At 38.3% G+C, this 19923-nt stretch overlaps 1 protein-coding gene across 3 annotated transcripts in view; it reads right to left on the bottom strand.

Annotated features, from left to right (window-relative positions):
* The window catches only part of aaas (achalasia, adrenocortical insufficiency, alacrimia), a 137036-nt gene that overhangs the window by 24547 nt on the left and 92566 nt on the right, over positions 1-19923 (bottom strand). For 2 of the 3 annotated variants that reach the window (XM_051924357.1, XM_028798516.2), the window contains exons 13-15: positions 9716-9809; positions 8636-8706; positions 84-162 (exon numbers count right to left, since the gene is read on the bottom strand). In XM_051924357.1, coding sequence (XP_051780317.1) covers positions 84-162; positions 8636-8706; positions 9716-9809 — 244 coding nt within the window. The remainder of the gene's footprint in view (positions 1-83; positions 163-8635; positions 8707-9715; positions 9810-19923) is intronic. The other variant, XM_028798517.2, reaches the window with a different exon arrangement.

A 19923-nucleotide genomic window follows, 5' to 3' on the forward strand; every position in this document is an offset into this window, starting at 1 on the left:
AAATTCACATATTTGATTAAAGACGTTGGGCGTGACAGATGGATGAACTTGATTCTTGCCAAGGTGGGAAAATAAATACTTACCATGGAAGAAGTTCAAAGACTGGACTATTACGAGTTTTAAAGATGGCAATGATGGCTCTGGTATCTCTATCCAGGTCTCCTAGAGAAAAAATATTAGAAATAATTTTTTTTTTAAAAAGATAAGGAATGGTCACAGCTAGTGGTGCTTAGGAAACTCAGTTGATCTGTAAATGAATACATGAGAAAAGTAGTGAAGAAAAAAAGATGTTTTTCTTTCACACTTTTGAGGGCAACAGTGTGTGACAGTTTGATGATTTGCAAAACGTATGCAGTGCAGCAAAGTGTGATTTCTTCTCTAAGCACAGTTAGGCTTAGTCACTGCATGCTGGATGGTGCTCATTTATTCATAAAAACAGCCCAAGCAAACAAGACTTCTTGACTCAACAGCGGATCCTCAAAGTCAGCGCATATTTAAGATATGATAATAAGATTTCTGAATATGTATAGGTAGCGTGCACAGAAAGTCCACACAATATGATGCTTCATTTCAGCACAGGGCCCTTCTCCTTCACACACCACTTCAGAGGGCGTTGTCAGAGCTTCTTAAAGTGTGGGGAAAGGAGTCCTTCTGCAGACTATAATGAGGCATTTGCCCCTTGGGCTATACTTCAGAGACATGAAAAGCAAACTGCTGCTTTAAGCATCTGTCCCTTATTTCATATACACCAGCCAACTCCCATTTAGGAATACGTTTCCTACTTTTGACTGAAGGGAGAATTCTAGATGCTCTATCAACATTTACAAACATGAAAAGGCAAGGCAGTGAATTTACAACTATTATATATAATAAAGAAAATCCCCTGGCAATAAGTCTGAGCTTCTGGCCATTTTTTAACATAACTTCAAATACAACAGGCATAAATCTGCCAGAGTTTGGAGAGGACCATGGCACCCTTGAGTAATTTGGTTTGAAACAACAGCATTGCCACTTATTTGCATTATTCATTTTTCTCTAAACAGCTGAACAGAAATACTCAAGAAATAAAAGTATCAATGATTAATGAAAAAGAAGAAAAAGCATTAAGTGTGAGCGCGGGTGTGTGCAGGAGTGGGCCACACGATGAATAGTTTCTTTCTAAACCTCAAGTCCCGATATACTGTATAGTACTGCTGGGCGGTATACCGGTTCATACCAAAAACCGTTTCTTATTTTTGTTGTGATATGGATTTTTCTTATACCGCAACACCAGTTTAAATAGCCTAAACAACGTTCAGAACGTGGCGCAGCGGGAAACTGTTTAAGGGGGGACCTTTTTCACTGCTGCACCGCTAAACAAGCATGCAATGGAATACATGCGTTAGTAGAGGTATTGAAGGGTGAAAATGGACCGAGAACATTCTGAAACTGAAGCTGTTGCAGATGATAAAGTTGAACGTGATGACACAGAAGAACTTTTGCCGAAAAAAGGAGCTGTGTCTGTTGTCTGGAGATACTTTGGCTTAAAACGGTTGGATGTGGACCATTATGTTCAAATGTGTGAATACTGTTTCTATACTACTGGATAATACTGCAAGCCAAGTTGTACTTGTTTTATTTTTTTTCCCCAATACTGTGTAATGTACCTGGGTACTGGGTAATAATGTGATGACATGTTGAATTTATTCTCGACATTTCCACTTTAATCTCGATGCTTATGTCGAGATTAAAGTCAACATGTTGACTTTATTCTCGTAATTTGTCATTAAAGTAGAACATCGTAAAGTAAACTTCATTTTAAAATGAATATTTAATTTACTAGATTTTCTCAAACCCCGTCATAAGTTATGTAGCACATTAAATGCTTTGTGTTAAGTGTTCCCCGAGCCATGTTAATCGCTATGTGCTTCTTCAACTGACTTCCTCTTGCACTAAATGGAGGCGCAGAAAGCGATCACCACACAGAATACATTAATTTCATGATATTCCTGCTCCCTGAACATTTAAAATGCTAAGATAAATACTTGATATCATTTTCATGATGAAATGCATTAAAGCATGTATTAATCATTTGGGAAAAGGTAGCATGGCAGCAAGGGGGTCCTGGGTGTTCCCTGCCTTGAATTTGCATGTTTATCTGGTGGGTTTACTCGGCCTGCTTCAGTTTCCTTTCAGAGTCATGTAGGATGTGGGGTTTTGTTATGCTATATTGACCCTGCTAGTGTATATATTGATCGTATTCACCCTGCGATGTGCTGGTGCCCTGTTCAGGAGTTGCTCCTGCCTCGCACACAATGCTTGCTGGGATTTTTGCTTGCTTTAAGATTTTTTTTTTTTTTTTTTAAAGTTCTGAACACTCCGTGGTCTAAGTTTATAACTAGTTTTAATTTCACAAAGACGTTTATTGTGTGGTGATTGGTTATGTAGAGAAAGAAAAAGGAAGGATAGGAAGTGGGGGTTTGGTCCATCAGACAGACAGCACGCATACAATAAAGAAATCCCGCCCAGAAGAACATCCATTGAATTCTGTGTTCGTGTCTCCGACCATCAGATCACGAACCCATTTATACATCCAGTTTTTTGGAGCCTCGTCACACCTGCCATAAAGTTCTCTACACTGAACGTACACCTGGGGACCCCTTACTGCAAGGGAGCAGCACTACCGTGTATGTTTAATACCTGCTTTAATGCATTTCATCATGAAAATTTATCTTAGCATTCTACATTTTCAGAGAGTATGAATATCATGAAGTGAATGTATTCTGTGTGGTGATCGCTGCCTGCGCCTCCTCTTAGTGCAAGAGGAGGTCAGTTTAAGAAGCGCGTAGTGATTAACAACTGGGTCAGGGAAAACTTAACACAAAGCATTTAAAGTGCTACATTAACATATGACGGGGTTTGAGAAAATCTAGTAAATTAAACATTGATTTTAGGATGAAGTTTAGTTTACAACATTCTACTTTAATGACAAAATAAATACTGAGAATAAAGTGGAAATGTCAACTTTAATCTCGACATAAGCGTTGAGATTAAAGTGGAAATGTTGAGAATAAAGTCAACATATCGACTTTATTCTCGACAGTTTTTTTTTTTCTTCACCATGGCCCTAATATGTTTCCGTAGGGATATACCACAAATAGCATTATAAATGCAATTTGCAGTTTTATTATTTATGTTTATAGCTTAGCTTGAAGCAAGGTCCATATTAATGTAGTTTGCCTTAATGATGGTTCAGCTGGTAAAGATGTCATCACCAAGTTGCACTTGTTTTATTTTAATTTGGTGAATACTGTGTAATGCACCTGGGCTTTGAAGTTTTGGAAGTAATAGTATTATTACTGGAAGTTGCACTATTATTTATTTTATTGTTATTATTCATTAGTTTAAATATTATGCAGTTTAATGATGGTGAAGATTGTTTAAAAAGTCACTTTAACGTGTCAGAGGACAGAGATTGTTAACATTAACAAAGTGTAGTTGGTTTACAAAAAATATTTACTATTTATTCCTTTTTTAAGAAATGTTCACTGCAATAAATACAACTTTTGACAAGTACCTCTGGATATTTTAGTAAGTGTAAATGCCTCTTTGGATGGTTGAAAATGTGTTGTCAAAATTTTAGTTTAAGTTGTTTGCAAACTTTGTTCAATAAAAAGTCTCTATATTTTAACTGCATCTGTCATGCAATGTGATTCCTTCTCTTCATTAGTGCCACCCCCTTGAAAACTATCAATTTATGGGGCCATGCAAATCTGTACTAATACTTGTGTGCACATTAAAATGTTTTTTGTACAGTTCTTATGACAGTGGAATACGTTATTCTTAGCCAGTAATTGCAGTGGAAAATGTGGTTAACATCCACTCATGCATCGGAAAAAAATACCACTGAATACCGTGAAACTGGTATAATTTTGAAAAATATCGTGATATAGAATTTTGGCCATACCGCCCAGCACTACTGTATACTGAAATAATAAAGTGCATCTTAAAGGAATATTCCACCCAAAATTGATATTTTTTTAATATGCTACTTACCCATGTAATTTGTAATGATACATTTTTCACTTCATTTTTTTATACAGAACATAGGAAAAAAATGTATTACAAGCCACAGGTAACCAGTTCTTTACAACAACAAATGATGTGAAAAGCATCCATGGGGGTAAAAAAAAATTCTCACATTACTAGTGTTGCTTAATTCATATGTCAGTTATCCGGTCAAATGCACAAAACTTTAAAAAGCTAATATTTTTGGTAAAATACAGTTTAACAGATACTTCTAGGAAGATCAACACACATTATATATAGGAAAGGCAAGTCACATGGGATCACCTTTTTGAAATTAAGATCCGTCTCTCCTCCTCATTAAGAATATTTTAGGAAAAATGCATGCATTTTGCACGTTATGAACAAACAACAGTATAACTGAAATATGAATTATGCGACATGAGCAACGTGAGATTTTTTTTTTCCACAATGGTTTCTGTTGTACAGCACTGGTCACAATTGACTTCTATTATATTAGACATTTTTTAATCTCTATTCTGTGTCAAAACATGACATTTAATTTTTTTCTCAGCCATCAATGCAAATTACGTGGGGCAAGTAACATATAAAAAAAATATATAATTTTTGGATGGAGTACTCGCTTAAGTTGTGATTTTAAACATTCTACTTCAGGTGGCAGGGAAATATTTCTTGCAAAAGCTGCACTACTGCTGAAAAATGGCCAGCCATTAACTTTATTCCATTTTTGCTTAGGGGATAATTAACAGTCTGATACAAATGAAATAAGAGAGAGGAGAGAAGAGAAGTACATTTGTGGAAAGGAAAACAAGACTATTTCAGAGCTTGTAAGTAATGAAGATATTTTATAATATACTAGCTGTGTTACCCAGCTTCACTCTGGGAAATTTTCTAAGGCCTTTGTTTTAGTTCCAGTGATTAATCATATGTATCGTAAATACTTCTCTGAAAACAATATATATATATATATATATATATATATATATATATATATATATATATATATATATATATATATATATATATATTTTTTTTTTTTTTTTTTTTAATCATGGGCTAGTATTGTAAGTTCATTTGAACTGAATACTGTTGCACATTCTATATACAGTCCTTGGTGATGTTGCTGTGAAAATGATTGCAGCAGAAATCCATATTAAAAAGGTATTTGGTAATGTTAGTTAACTGCTTAAAAAAAAAAAAAAAAAAAAAAAAAAAAAAAACAACTCTCCATTAGCATCCACACCTCAAATTAGCACCTGCCTCAATATACTGGTGGTTTAAATACATGTTTACCCACCAAAAAAATCAGGAGGGGTCTCCCCTAGACTTTCTCGCATACTTAGATATGGGGATGGATATTTGAGGAGTAAACCACAAGACAATGATTATATTTTTGTATTATTTACATTAAACCGGATTCTGCAGCTGCATGAATAAAAGGTAAAGTACTACTTAAGGTTAACGGAAATAGCTCAAAAGTTGACAGAAATCTACGTTTTGTATCTAATACTTGTATGTAAAATTTGGTTGACCAAAGTGAAAGCGTACTAAAGTTAACGTGTTTACATACACACACACACACACACACACACACACACAGACATAATTCCAAAACTGGTATTTTTCGGACTTGGGGAGGTCTAAAATGTCGAGATTCATCAAAATCTCAATGTTGAATTTTTGGACGATTACAATACTTTCTATATACTTCGTATAGGAGGATGTAAAAACAAAAGTTAATGGTTCCTTTTACTTGTTCCAAAGCACCGTCCTGTTCCCTTCTTATCACATTCTGAAAAATCAGCATTCTTCATCATCTAAAGAATAAATCACTCTTCATCATAGTTAATTGTGGCTTGGCACCATTAGTTTATTTGTGGCGTTTTTTTTTTTTTTTGTTTTTTTTTAAATAAACCTCAAATTTCTTAACACTGTTTGTTGAATTGTAATGTGAACTTACTGACAATATGCAGGTGGACAACAGAGTTATTATTTTAAAAAAACACAAGGTTGTGCACTTGTCAAAGGGGGAAATAAAGGGGGAAATCCCTCACTTTAAATGCTGTCTGTGGGTCATCAAGTGACTTGTAAAGGTAAAACTGAGTTCCAAAGCCACAATCTGAAGGCTGAGAAACACTGCTCTAAGATGAGCACTTGTTGTGATGTGAAATTTTGCATACAAGTTGATAAACATTTTGTATGTCTTTATTTGTAACTTAGACAAAGCATGTTACATTATTGATAATAACAGCAATGGTTGATGGGAGAGAGAGAGAGAGAGAGAAAGAGAAGAACCCCTTCCCCCCTTTTAGGAATGAGTCTCTCTGTAATTTTACGACAGGGTTGGGGGAAGTGCCTCAAACAAGTCTGGCCAATATCTCTCTGCAGGACTCCCAGTCAACCCCCCACAGAAATGCCAGGCTGCCTAACTGCCAAGCTTTACCTTAACAATTGGTTTGGAGGGCAGGTGTGATGGTGTTCTATCCCCTAATTGGTCTGAAGTATGGCTGTTTGGAACTGGCTTGTATCAGAAGCCTTTAAGTACCATGACGTCCTATTGGCTCTAGGGGTTGGACAGAAAACCTATAAATTTGCTTGCTTTTCCTCACTCACTCTCTCTCTTACCAAACAGATGAAAGACCATCACACACCATGAACTGAAAAGGACAACACAATGAAGAGCACAGCTCAGCAGCCATATTGAGATAGGCATGTGGCCTGTTCTGAAGAAAGCTGATCTCAAATGATGCCTTAACTAGAAACATTTTAAGTAACAAACAAGTCTGTGTGCCACCTGAAATTAAACAGGTTGTATGGTTGCCAATATTCAAATGTACTTTGCATATTGTTATTTATGAATATTATCAATAATACATTATTTGAAGTGTAAATTGGTCAAAGCATTTTTGAGATTCAGGGTGTTTTGCTTTCACTATTCTGGGTTTCATTTTTCCCCTTATATAATGAAATACTGAAATGTCTACTACCCCAGATGTACCATCATGCCAAATTTCAGCTAAATGGGAAAAACTGTTTTTGTTAGCGAGTGACTGAGTGAGTCAACCTTGCGTTTTTTTTCTAATTTTATATACAGTAATCCCTCACTATATCGCGCTTCGCCTTTCGCGGCTTCACTCCATCGCGGATTTTATATGTAAGCATATTTAAATATATATCGCGGATTTTTTGCTGGTTCGCGGATTTCTGCGGACAATGGATCTTTTAATTTCTTGTACATGCTTCCTCAGTTGGTTTGCCCAGTTGATTTCATACAAGGGACGCTATTGGCAGATGGCTGAGAAGCTACCCAACTTACTTTTCTCCCTCTCTCTCTCTCTCTTGCGCTGAGTTTCTCTGATCCTGACGTAGGGGGATTGAGCAGGGGGGCTGTTCGCAAACCTAGACGATACGGACGCTCGTCTAAAAATGCTGAAAGATTATCTTCACGTTGCTACCTTCTGTGCAAGCTGCTTCCTAAAGCGACATGCTGCACGGTGCTTCGCATACTTAAAAGCTCAAAGGGCACGTATTGATTTTTCACTGTTTGTTTTTATCTCTCTCTCTCTCTCTCTGCTCCTGACAGAGGGGGTGTGAGCTGCCGCCTTCAACAGCTTTGTGCTGTTTGTGCTTCGCATACTTAACAGCCAAACAGCCCTATTGATTTGTTTGCTTTTGTCTCTCTCTCTCTCTCTCTCTGACATGCTCTGCTCCTGACTCGCACTCCTTTGAAGAGGAAGATATGTTTGCATTCTTTTAATTGTGAGACGGAACTGTCATCTCTGTCTTGTCATGGAGCACAGTTTAAACTTTTGAAAAAGAGACAAATGTTTGTCTGCAGTGTTTGAATAACGTTCCTGTCTCTCTACAACCTCCTGTGTTTCTGCGCAAATCTGTGACCCAAGCATGACAATATAAAAATAACCATATAAACATATGGTTTCTACTTCGCGGATTTTCTTATTTCGTGGGTGGCTCTGGAACGCAACCCCAGCGATGGAGGAGGGGTTACTGTATATATATATATATATATATATATATATATATATATATATATATATAAAATATATATACACATATACACACACATACACATATATATACACACACACACATATACACACACACATTATTTTATGAAAGACTTAAGTTCCACTGGGGTGAATTTTTGCCTTGTACTCAGTATTTTAGAAAACCGGCTCTGGCTCTCCACGGCCTTGCCAAAGAAAAAGTGTGTTCAAAAAACAGAATGATCAATTATATCCGGAATTATTTCTCAGAATATTCAAAAACAAGGTTGAAGCAGCTGGGTCATATTCCCTGATAAACCTAACTATACTATGACAAGTACTACAGAGACTCTTTTTGACATTTATTGCTTCCATGGTTGTAAGTATATTAGGTTTTCTTCTGAACCATCAGTCACAAAAGAATACTAGCTTCATCAAATATCTTAATGGCAAATGAAAGCAGAACTACAATTAATAAAATGAGTCACACTTAGCACGACAGCAAAAAAAAACAAAAAACCTTGATGCTTAAGTCTGCCAAGTTTCACTTTTCCTATTACTTTGATCACAAAATAATAAAAGGTTGGCAAAGCCACTGTTACCTTTGATCAGTACGGCTAGTCTTTCTCCCCTAGGATCCCATACAAGTGACTGTACTTCTCCTCCAATCCTGCTTTAAAATAAACAAGTACAATAGTACACAAATCAATCAAAAATGTGGAAGAAAACATTAAAATATAGCATACCAACAAATAAATACATTAAATATTAAAATCACATTCACAAAAAGCATGAAAAGGCATTTATATAGTAATATAAAATAGTAATCCAGATTGTAAAGAAGCCAAAAAGTCAAAAGATGAGAAAAATTGAAAGAACCACTATTTATAAAGCAAATTTGTTTGTCACTTATGTCTTATTATACAATTGTTAAAATTACTGGAATATAATGTAGCAAATTTCACTTAATTTTTTTTGGATTTTCTCCTTACTAACAAACCCATACCAATTCAAGTATGAGATTTTCATTTGGCATTGATTTTTTGAACTTCTACTGTGTATCACTGTTCGCAAATGGGGCCCCACCTAATCCCTTCCTATCGTGGCTATCTTTGTTGAAAGATGGACAGCCACTAAAACTATACATATTAGTTATGATTCTCTAAATTTAACAATTTAACGTAACTCTATAGTAATACTGTTATTTCTTTGATCATAAAACTATTTTTCCAAAAGAAATAAAACCTCCTTATTCACTTCAGCCATGCATTATGATTAGATATTAACATCAAAAGGTCTTGTTTATCACCTTGGAAGTACAGTAGAAGAATCTCAAAGTTTTAACTTTGAACATGCTTCTAAGTACCCACAATTAGTTTTACAAGACTTAACATGCAGTAACATGGTTTGGGTATTTAACATGGTTGCCATTACAGCATCAACAGTGGGTGGAGAAGACTACAGTAGCTGGCAAATACTGCAAACAAAAAATAAAAGCCCTTTAGGGTAAGTAAAACACCAGCAATGATCTGAATTTATAATAAAGAGGTACACAATCCCTGTTGAAATTAGATGGATATTAATAAGGTTGATAACAAACGTTTAACACTTATTTTTATACTGAATGATATTGTGCAATTAAACAGCTATACGTTTGAAGGAACTGTCACCTTTATACTTACCTCACCTCTCCACTCAAAGTGTTAAAGGTTGTTTCAGATAGGTCAGCTACAACAGATGCCATCTTTGAACCACCAACTTGTCCTAAAGGTTCCCCTGTAGTGGAAAAAAGCAAAATAAAACAAACAGCTTTTACAGTAATCTGTGTGTAGCGTACAATTTATCTGTGACAAGTATTCATGACCAACATAATGCTGAAGCAGCCATAAAGCCAGTGCATAATGCTAAACATTATCAAACAGAATTTGGGTTTATCAAGTATCATTTGGATATACATATCGTATTCACACTAAAGAAACTATTCCACATAGACCAGAATGCCTCGATATATAGGCTTCTATAATTATTATAGTTAGTATTGGTATATTTTTTGTGTAATTAAGCACTTGAAGGAATAAACCAAGCAAAAAAGAACAATGCAACTTTCATTAATAACTATTTTTTTTTTAATGTATGCTACAGTACTGTATAAATAATATACCTTTTTGTAATATTACCATTATAATTAAGGTGAGCTTACATACTGGGGCACTTGGCTGCAAAGGAACCTCTGTTGTGTTTATTCTAAACATGCAAGATGTCCATAAAAGGGGCAGTGAAGGATACAGTCTTTGCATTTTTCTGAATTTGGTGAATTCCGGCCTCAACTACAGTAGACACACTGTCGTGTGATCCATATTACTAACCGAGAATGCTAAACCGGATGATGGACGCAGGCACATCCGGCCATGGGCCGTAGCTGCAAAAAGACGTACTGCGCCGGCGCAACAAACAGTCCGCGAGAGTCGGCTGAGGACCCGAGAAAGGCGGACAAAAGAGGGCGAGAGAGGCGGATGAGGGTCCGCGAGAGACGCAGGCGCAAAAAGAGTCCGACAAGAGCACAGAAAACAGGAGTGAGCAGAATGCTAAACCGGATGATGGACGCAGGCACATCCGGCCATGGGCCGTAGCTGCAAAAAGACGTACTGCGCCGGCGCAACAAACAGTCCGCGAGAGTCGGCTGAGGACCCGAGAAAGGCGGACAAAAGAGGGCGAGAGAGGCGGATGAGGGTCCGCGAGAGACGCAGGCGCAAAAAGAGTCCGACAAGAGCACAGAAAACAGGAGTGAGCACATACAGAAAGGAGTCACAAAAATGAGGCTCAACAAGCACCAAAATAAGGAAAAAAAACATTAAAGAGCACTCAAACGAGGGGAAAGCACGAAACACATTGCACACGAAACTAAACACACCAAAAAAAAAGAACAGACGAGCGCACAATAGCAAGGCACGACCATCCCCCCGCCACCCTACAGGCACGGGACGGGACACACACCAAGAGGGGGATTCAACAAGCCCATGGAAGACCAAAAAAAAGAACACAAAACCACCCCACAGACCCTACAAGCAAGGGACGGGACACACAAAGAGGGGGAGAGAGGCGGATGAGGGGCCGCGAGAGACGCAGGCGCAAAAAGAGTCCGACAAGAGCACAGAAAACAGGAGTGAGCACATACAGAAAGGAGTCACAAAAATGAGGCTCAACAAGCACCAAAATAAGGAAAAGGCACATAAAAGAGTACTCAAACGAGGGGAAAGCACGAAACACATTGCACACGAAACTAAACACACCAAAAAAAAAAGAACAGACGAGCGCCCAATAGCAAGGCACGACCATACCCCCCCCCCCCCCCCCCCCCCCCCGCCACCCTACAGGCACGGGACGGGACGGGACACACACCAAGAGGGGGATTCAACAAGCCCATGGAAGACCAAAAAAAAGAACACAAAACCACCCCACAGACCCTACAAGCAAGGGACGGGACACACACAAAGAGGAGGATTCAAACAAGACACAGGAACACAAAAAGAAACAAAACGCTCGCGCAACAACGATCCCCCCCCCCCACACATCCATAAGAAAAAATGTCTCGACTCCAAAAACGCAAAGCTCAACTAAAGCTTCTAACTAACGATGTACCTAAAAGTAAAAACTTTATGAACTGCATTAGATCCTACAATAGTTCATTTGCTTTTGCATATACCGGAGTAAATATCAGGCCAACAAAAGGCAATGGACCATACTGCTTTCGCATATGTGCACAAATACTGCATCGCATTGGAACAGTGCACCCTGAAACAAATCAACAACGCAAATATGCACAAATCTACATCCTAGATCCACATTACGCAATCTATCAATCAAAGTGTTGCATCGCAACAAGCACGGATTCAAAACGAAACACCTCCCGTCTCAGACATACGTTAATGGCAGCGAAGGCTACAACGGGCTTCTCACACAGCACAGGCAAATCGATTACAGCTCCAAAACAACACGTCCCAAATACTACACATGCAACAACGCGCCTCTCAAACGGCACAAGGAAAACATACACCAGGAAAATTCATTCGGATTAATGGATGTCATTTGCAATCATTGTCATTCAGTTCACTTCCCTGAAGAAACAACTGGCAATACAAGTTATACATTTACACGTTGTTGTCAAAAGGGTCAAATTAGACTGCCTTCTTTACATTCATATACTGAATATCTACAGAAGCTTATAACTGACGATGTACCTGAAAGTTAAATCTTTATCAACTGCATTAGATCCTACAAATCGGTATCCACTATGAACATTAACGGTGGCACTGCACGTGACATCCGTCTTGAAAAAATGTTGTTTATTGATGAATGTTCAATGACATGAAGTCACTTACTCAACACCATTCATAAACTTCTACAAACGTTTATGAATAATAATATTAGATTTGGAGGAAAGGTACTTTTATGAGGAGGAGATTTTAGACAGTGATTAGCTATTCTTCCAGATGCCATGCGCTCAGCTATTGTTCAGTGCACCTTAAAATACGCAGACAATTGGCATTACTTTCAAAAGATACAGTTAGTAAAAAAGATACGATGTCCAGAACCAGATCATAACAATTGCTTATTACAACTGAGAGATGGTACACTCACCAATACAGATGGACTTCAGCCACATATTATTACAATTCCTCAAGCCTTTATCTGCGACGACTTAGTTACAGAGACATTTGGAACAGCAATCTCATTAGACCAAATGCCCCTTTTAACACAACGCACTATATTATGTCCAAAAAATATTAATGTGGAAAACATAAATACCCAAGTCATTCCATTACTTCCTGGAGAGACACAACTCTTTCGAAGCTCTGACAAACTTGACTCTGATCACAACAATAACCATCTTAAATGACCTTACAAGTTCTGAGCTGGAATTACCTTTTACACTTAAACGGCGTGTACAAAGAAATTTTCAAATAAACCTTTACACTGTGCCACACACTTTATTGTTTGATTTCTATTTGCATCAGCTACACCGTCACACTATTCTATATCTCATTCATACATCACGCTCTTTGTCATTCCCAACACCAGGGGTTGGCGAGCGAAGCCCACCCAACAGACCCTACAAGCAACGGACGGGACACACACAAAGAGGGGGATTCAAACAAGACACAGGAACACAAAAAGAAAGAAGACGCTCGCGCAACAACAATCCTCACCCCCCCCCCCCCCCCCCCCACACACACATCCATAAGAAGTGACACCCAAAGCCACATATTCTAAAGTGAACGTCAACACCTTCACACTAGACAGCATAGGTGTCAGCATAGGTGGATCTCCTTACAATAAAGCACTATTAACCGTTCAACTGCAGAAAAGGAAACATATTAACAGTGACTGCGATCCTCCGGAGTGGCAGCAAATCTGTTAATAAATGGTCGTACATGTCACTCAATATTCAAAATACCGGTCCCAATCACAGAGACATCAGTATCCACTATGAACATTCACAGTAGCAATGCCCGAGACATCCGTCTTGCAAAACTGATAATTATTGATGAATGTACAATGGCATCCAGTCACTTACTCAACACCATTGATAAACTTCTACAAACGTTGATGAATAATAATATTCCCTTTGGAGGAAAAGTTCTTTTATTAGGAGGAGATTTTAGACAATGCTTAGCTATTGTTCCACATGCCATGCGCTCAGCTATTGTTCAGTCCACCTTAAAATACGCAGACAATTGGCATTGCTTTAAAACAATACAGTTGGTACAAAACATGCGATGTCCAGATCCAGAATATAACAGTTGGCTAATACAACTGGGAAATGGTACACTCACAAATACAGATGGACTTCACCCAGATATTATTTCCATTCCACAATCCTTTATCTCAGACGACTTAGTAAAAGAGATATTTGGAACAGCAATCACATTAGACCAAATACCCCTGTTAACACAACGCACTATATTATGTCCAAAAAATATTAATGTTAATCACATTAATAACCAAGTCATTTCATTACTTCCTGGAGAGACACAGATCTTTCTAAGCTCAGACAAAGTTGACTCTGATGACGACAATGAACATATAAATTTCCCCTTAGAATATTTGAACACTATTAACCCTGCCGGATTACCACAACACGACCTTGCCCTTAAAAACGGAACAATAATCATGCTATTAAGAAACCTTAACACAAAACAGGGTTTATGCAATGGCACACGGTTAGTCGTCAACACCATGACACGCAATGTTATTCAAGCGACAGTTCTTACAGGATCACATGCTAACAATACTGTTCTCATTCCTAGAATTGACCTTACAAGTTCTGAGCTAGAATTACCTTTTACATTGAAACGCCGACAGTTCCCCATTAAACCTGCACTTGCCATGACCATCAACAAATCACAAGGACAAACCATGGACAAGGTTGGCATCTACCTCTCTGAACCCGTTTTTGGACATGGACAACTTTATGTTGCCTTCTCACGTGTTCGCCGTTCATCTGACGTTAAAGTTAAAATTATAAATAATCCATGCCAAGGAAGACTCATTCAAGGACAAGACACCATCTTTACTACTAATGTTGTATACAAAGAAATATTCCAATAAAACATTAATATATGACAAACACTCTATTTGTTATTTCTATGGGCATCATCCAAAGCTGCACACTATTCTATATCTAATTCATACATCTGACTCTTTCTCATGTCCCAACGCCAGGGGTTGGCGAGCGAAGCGAGCAGGGGGCGGAGCCCCCTAGTTCTTCATAAAGAAAAACAATGACTCAAAACACACTACCAAAAAAAAACTGAGAAGACATCAGGAAAAACAATGGAAAGTCTTAAAACAGCCATATCAATCTTCTAATTTTTACTCAGATCAGACAGCTTTTCACTTTACTTCATTGGGAAAGCTGATGTGAAAAGTATTACAGCATTGACTAAAACAAACAATAAGACTGAAGCAGCTTTTATACTGCCACTGCAACAAGTGAGGAGATGTCTGCAATATGGTCTACCTCTACTGAGGGGGACATATCCAGCCATTAACACTAGAATTACCAGAGTCTACGAAAAAACTCATAGATGCTGCCCACCTTAAAACCGTTCTCAGCTCTCTTTTGTCTTCTAAATGTGCCGATTAACACGAGCAGCAAGCAGCCGGCTATTCCATGCCCCACCACCGCAGAACGTTCACTAAGTTTTCGCAGCTCATGCCTTGTTTGATTATCTAGGAGTGACTGAAGTGCTGGAGTTTTAGAGTGGAAATAATAGATCGCTATTTGGAACACACACATTTCATTTGTGTTCCGTTTCTACAGTAATCTGTGTGAACACATTTTTAAAACAGAAACGTTTATCATATTTTAGTAGAAAATGACAAAATGTAGGCATAAACTATATAATGTATGAAGCCTGAAGTCCAAAGATCAAGTAAACACTTTCACAAAAGATTCAAGGATAATACAACAGTGTCCATGGCATAGCGGTAAGATTTGCTGACTTGTAATCAAGAGTCCCCGGTTCGATCCCCACTCACTCCTATATTTGCCGTTTTCAGTTTTGAGCTCCTCTTTTTGTTAATATTATACAGTACACACATACATTTGGTTTGCGTCTAACACACGGTGTGCATTTATAGGACTTGTAAAAGTTACCGTTTTTTTTACTTTTATTCTCTCTAAATCACGATCATGATACATTTTACCGCAACCCCCACCCAGGGATCTGACGCTGTTATTTTTTATTTGAAACGGAATAACGGAGGATCAACAGAATAGCTGCAGGATCAACGCACATGTTGATCTTTTTTTCTTTCAGTAATAGCGCCAACATAAATCCACACCCGATCTGACGCTGTTCGTTTTCAAATAATATTTGCATTAGTGCGATGATGTTTTCACATATATTGTCTCTTTCTTTCAGGTGTGTAATAGGAACCACAGCATAGAGAGAAGCATGTACATTGTAACAGGTACACACGTTGTAAATGTAGGAAAGACTATCCTTGCATGTGTGTGAACAGTTAACATTTGAATCTGATGATTGCATATAGCGCTGAACTTACTGCTCTGTACTATTCTATCCTCTGCATGTCCTGGAGTACAAAAGAAACAGCATACAGCAACATGTGGGGACTGACAAGATCGGGGAAAAAAACACGCAGTCACTGATTACAAACCGCAAGATGTTATGCGAATGAATATGAATAATATGAATAATGCTGCATCCGTGTCACAAAGTTTTCCGAAATGTACTATACAGGTGATAAAACGAATAATTCCAAATATCATATATACCTGTTTTTTTGACATCATACACCATAAGGTGCACACTAATTCAGCATGAGCAGGAACACTCAATAAAACTGAATAAAAAAAAATCAAGTGACGGTGAGATACGAAGAAGGCAGATTCGCCAGTGTTTGTGTGTCAGCTTTTATTCCTCCAGAAGAGAGAATGTCCAGTTACATTGTCTCAAAACACCACTCACATCTCCAGTTATTCCATTTCAAATAAAAAATAACAGCGTTAGATAGTATGTATCGTGATTTAGAGAGAAGTAAAAAAAAAACGGTAACTTTTACAAGTCCTATAAATGCACACCGTGTGTTAGACGCAAACCAAATGTATGTGTGTACTGTATAATATTAACAAAAAGAGGAGCTCACGAAAACGGCAAATATAGGAGTGAGTGGGGATCGAACCGGGGACTCTTGATTACAAGTCAGCAAATCTTACCGCTATGCCACAGAAGCTGTTGTCTTATATTTGAATCTTTTGTGAAAGTGTTAACTTGATCTTTGGACTTCAGGCTTCATACATTATATAGTTTATGCCTACATTTTGTCATTTACTACTAAAATATGAAACATAAAACATGAAATGCGTGTGTTCCAAATAGCGATCTATTATTTCCAATCTAATACTCCAGCACTTCAGTCACTCCCAGATAATCAAACAAGGCATGAGCTGCAAAAACGTAGTGAACGTTCTGCGGCGGTGGGGGATGGAATAGCCGGCTGCTTGCTGCTCGTGTTAATCGGCACATTTAGAAGACAAAGGAGCTATGAGAACAGTTTTAAGGTGGGCCGGATTGACGAGTTTTTTCGTAGACTCTGGTAATTCTAGTGTTAAAGAATGTGCAGCACTTAAGGGGGTGTGTATTGCTGCAGGCTTAACTGTAGAGAAACAAAAAAATTACCCAAACTTTCTGAGTAATGAAAGTATGTGTGTATAAATAAATTATATATACACACATATACTGTACATATATACACACACACACATATTTTATTTTATATATATATATATATATATATATATATATATATATATATATAGGGCGGCACGGTGGCGCAGTGGGTAGCGCTGCTGCCTCGCAGTTGGAAGACCTGGGGACCCGGGTTCGCTTCCCGGGTCCTCCCTGCGTGGAGTTTGCATGTTCTCCCCGTGTCTGCGTGGGTTTCCTCCGGGCGCTCCGGTTTCCTCCCACAGTCCAAAGACATGCAGGTTAGGTGGATTGGCGGTTCTAAATTGGCCCTAGTGTGTGCTTTGTGTGTGGGTGTGTTTGTGTGTGTCCTGCGGTGGGTTGGCACCCTGCCCGGGATTGGTTCCTGTCTTGTGCCCTGTGTTGGCTGGGATTGGCTCCAGCAGACCCCCGTGACCCTGTGTTCGGATTCAGCGGGTTGGAAAATGGATGGATGGATGGATATTATATATATATATAAATAAAATAAATTTTACTTGTACATTGTCCCAGTTAAATGTATGTCCTGTTGATTTAGTATGTGTATAGATCAATGATAGCGAGTCCTTTCTTCTGACGGCGTTGCGATATTCCTGTATACGTGTTGCGAATCTTTTTGAAGTTTGTCCTATGTATACTGCTGAGCAAGAACTGCATGGAATGCTATAAACTGCGTTTCGTGTTTCTGATGTCGATTTCTTGTTTTTAGCATTAAAGAGGATCGTGCACAAATTGTTCGTGGGTTTGTGTGCTATTCTGATGCCTGACTTAGCCAGGATGCGCGCTGTACCTTCAGACACCTTGTGGTGATAAGGGAGTGAGTGCCAGGTGGGGTGGGGGTTCTGATTCAATACCCCCCCCTCCAATCACACTGACTTAGTCACCTCCCCAACCCCTCCATGTAATTTTTTGCTATATATTGCCGTTGATTCTTGTAAGTCTAAGCATTATCCCCTGATGAAGACCCCTGGCAGGGGTTGAAAGCTCAGGAATAAAAACTACTTTATGATACACGATTCATTTTTTCTCGTAGTCTGAGTCTCGACAACCTGAATTTTGTGGGTGGTTACCTACCAGGTAACGCTTGTGGTTGGTCTGCCATTCGGCAAACATTCAGTTGCGAGAAGCAGATCAGGAATGTTGCATAGTTTTACTGTCAAACAAAGCAAAGAGTACGCGACACGTGTTTCGCCCTCATTTGGGCTCATCAGGCGTACACACTCTACTGCTCCCCTCTCAGGGAATCGAACCTCGGACGTCAGAATCAAAGACGAAGTCCCTTTACACTGCGCCACGGTGTGTAGTTCCTTTATTTGACAGCCTGTAGGTCCGGAGTAATTACATTCATTGAATTCGTAGTCTGAGTCTCGATGACCTGAATTGTGTGGGTGGTTACCTACCAGGTAACGCTTGTGGTTGGTCTGCCATTTGGCAAACATCCGCCACGGTGCCCTCTTAAAGTTGAGAGAAGCAGATCATGGAATGTTGCATAGTTTTACTGTCAAATAAAGCAAAGAGTACGCGACACATGTTTCGCCCTCATTTGGGCTCATCAGTCGTACACACACTACTGCTGTTTGCCGAATGGCAGACCAACCACAAGCATTACAGTAAAACTATGCAATTAATATATTATATATATATATATATATATATATATATATATATACACACACATATGGATATGCGTGTGTATATGTATATAGATATATATGTATGTATATGCATGTGTATACTGCGGTGGGTTGGCACCCTGCCCGGGATTGGTTCCTGCCTTGTGCCCTGTGTTGGCTGGGATTGGCTCCAGCAGACCCCCCGTGACCCTGTGTTCGGATTCAGCGGGTTGGAAAATGGATGGATGGATGAAATGTGTATATGTATATGTATATAGATATATATGTATGTATATGTATATAGATATACAGTATATGTATGTATATGTACTGTATATGTACGGCATAATCACCCTCTTCGTGCACCATAGAAACTGTATACTGCAGCAGTCCTTGTTGCATTGCCCACGGCTTCAATCTTTAACCTGCAGGTTCCCTTTCTAACCCCATTCTATTTATATTAATTAGTACAGCTGCACCTTTCCCATGTAATTAATTAGTTTAAACACCTTTCATCTGCAGGCTGATAACATCCATTCTTTGCAATAATTATATTTAGTATTGTAACAATAAGGTTGTTGTTAGTTTAATGTAAATACTGATTCTATTTGTTCTCTCTGTGATTACAGAGTGACCCATACATAATTGATTGCTTCTTCCATTCACATTTTTTAAATTCTGCATTTAAATTTACCTCAGCGCAGCAGAGACATGTATATGTGTACATATAAGTTCCTTGCATATACACAAGACTGACTTGTACTGAGTGGCTATCTGACTAATAAAAGATGAAAATATATAATATATACAAGATGAAGTAACCTCTCTCAAGCTAAATTTGAAATAATACACTAATTCATAACTGAATTTGTGAGGAATGTTTTTCTGGTTTAAGACGGTCAAGTTTACAAATTCATCACCAGTTTTCAGTGGGATATTTTGAAATTTCAAAACTTTGTGATATCTTGACTAAGCCGTGCTGTACAATGAAAATGGAAGTGTTGCAACAATTTTTTTTTTTGAAGA

Source organism: Erpetoichthys calabaricus, chromosome 3 (genome assembly GCF_900747795.2).
Source record: "Erpetoichthys calabaricus chromosome 3, fErpCal1.3, whole genome shotgun sequence".
Lineage (NCBI taxonomy): Eukaryota > Metazoa > Chordata > Cladistia > Polypteriformes > Polypteridae > Erpetoichthys > Erpetoichthys calabaricus.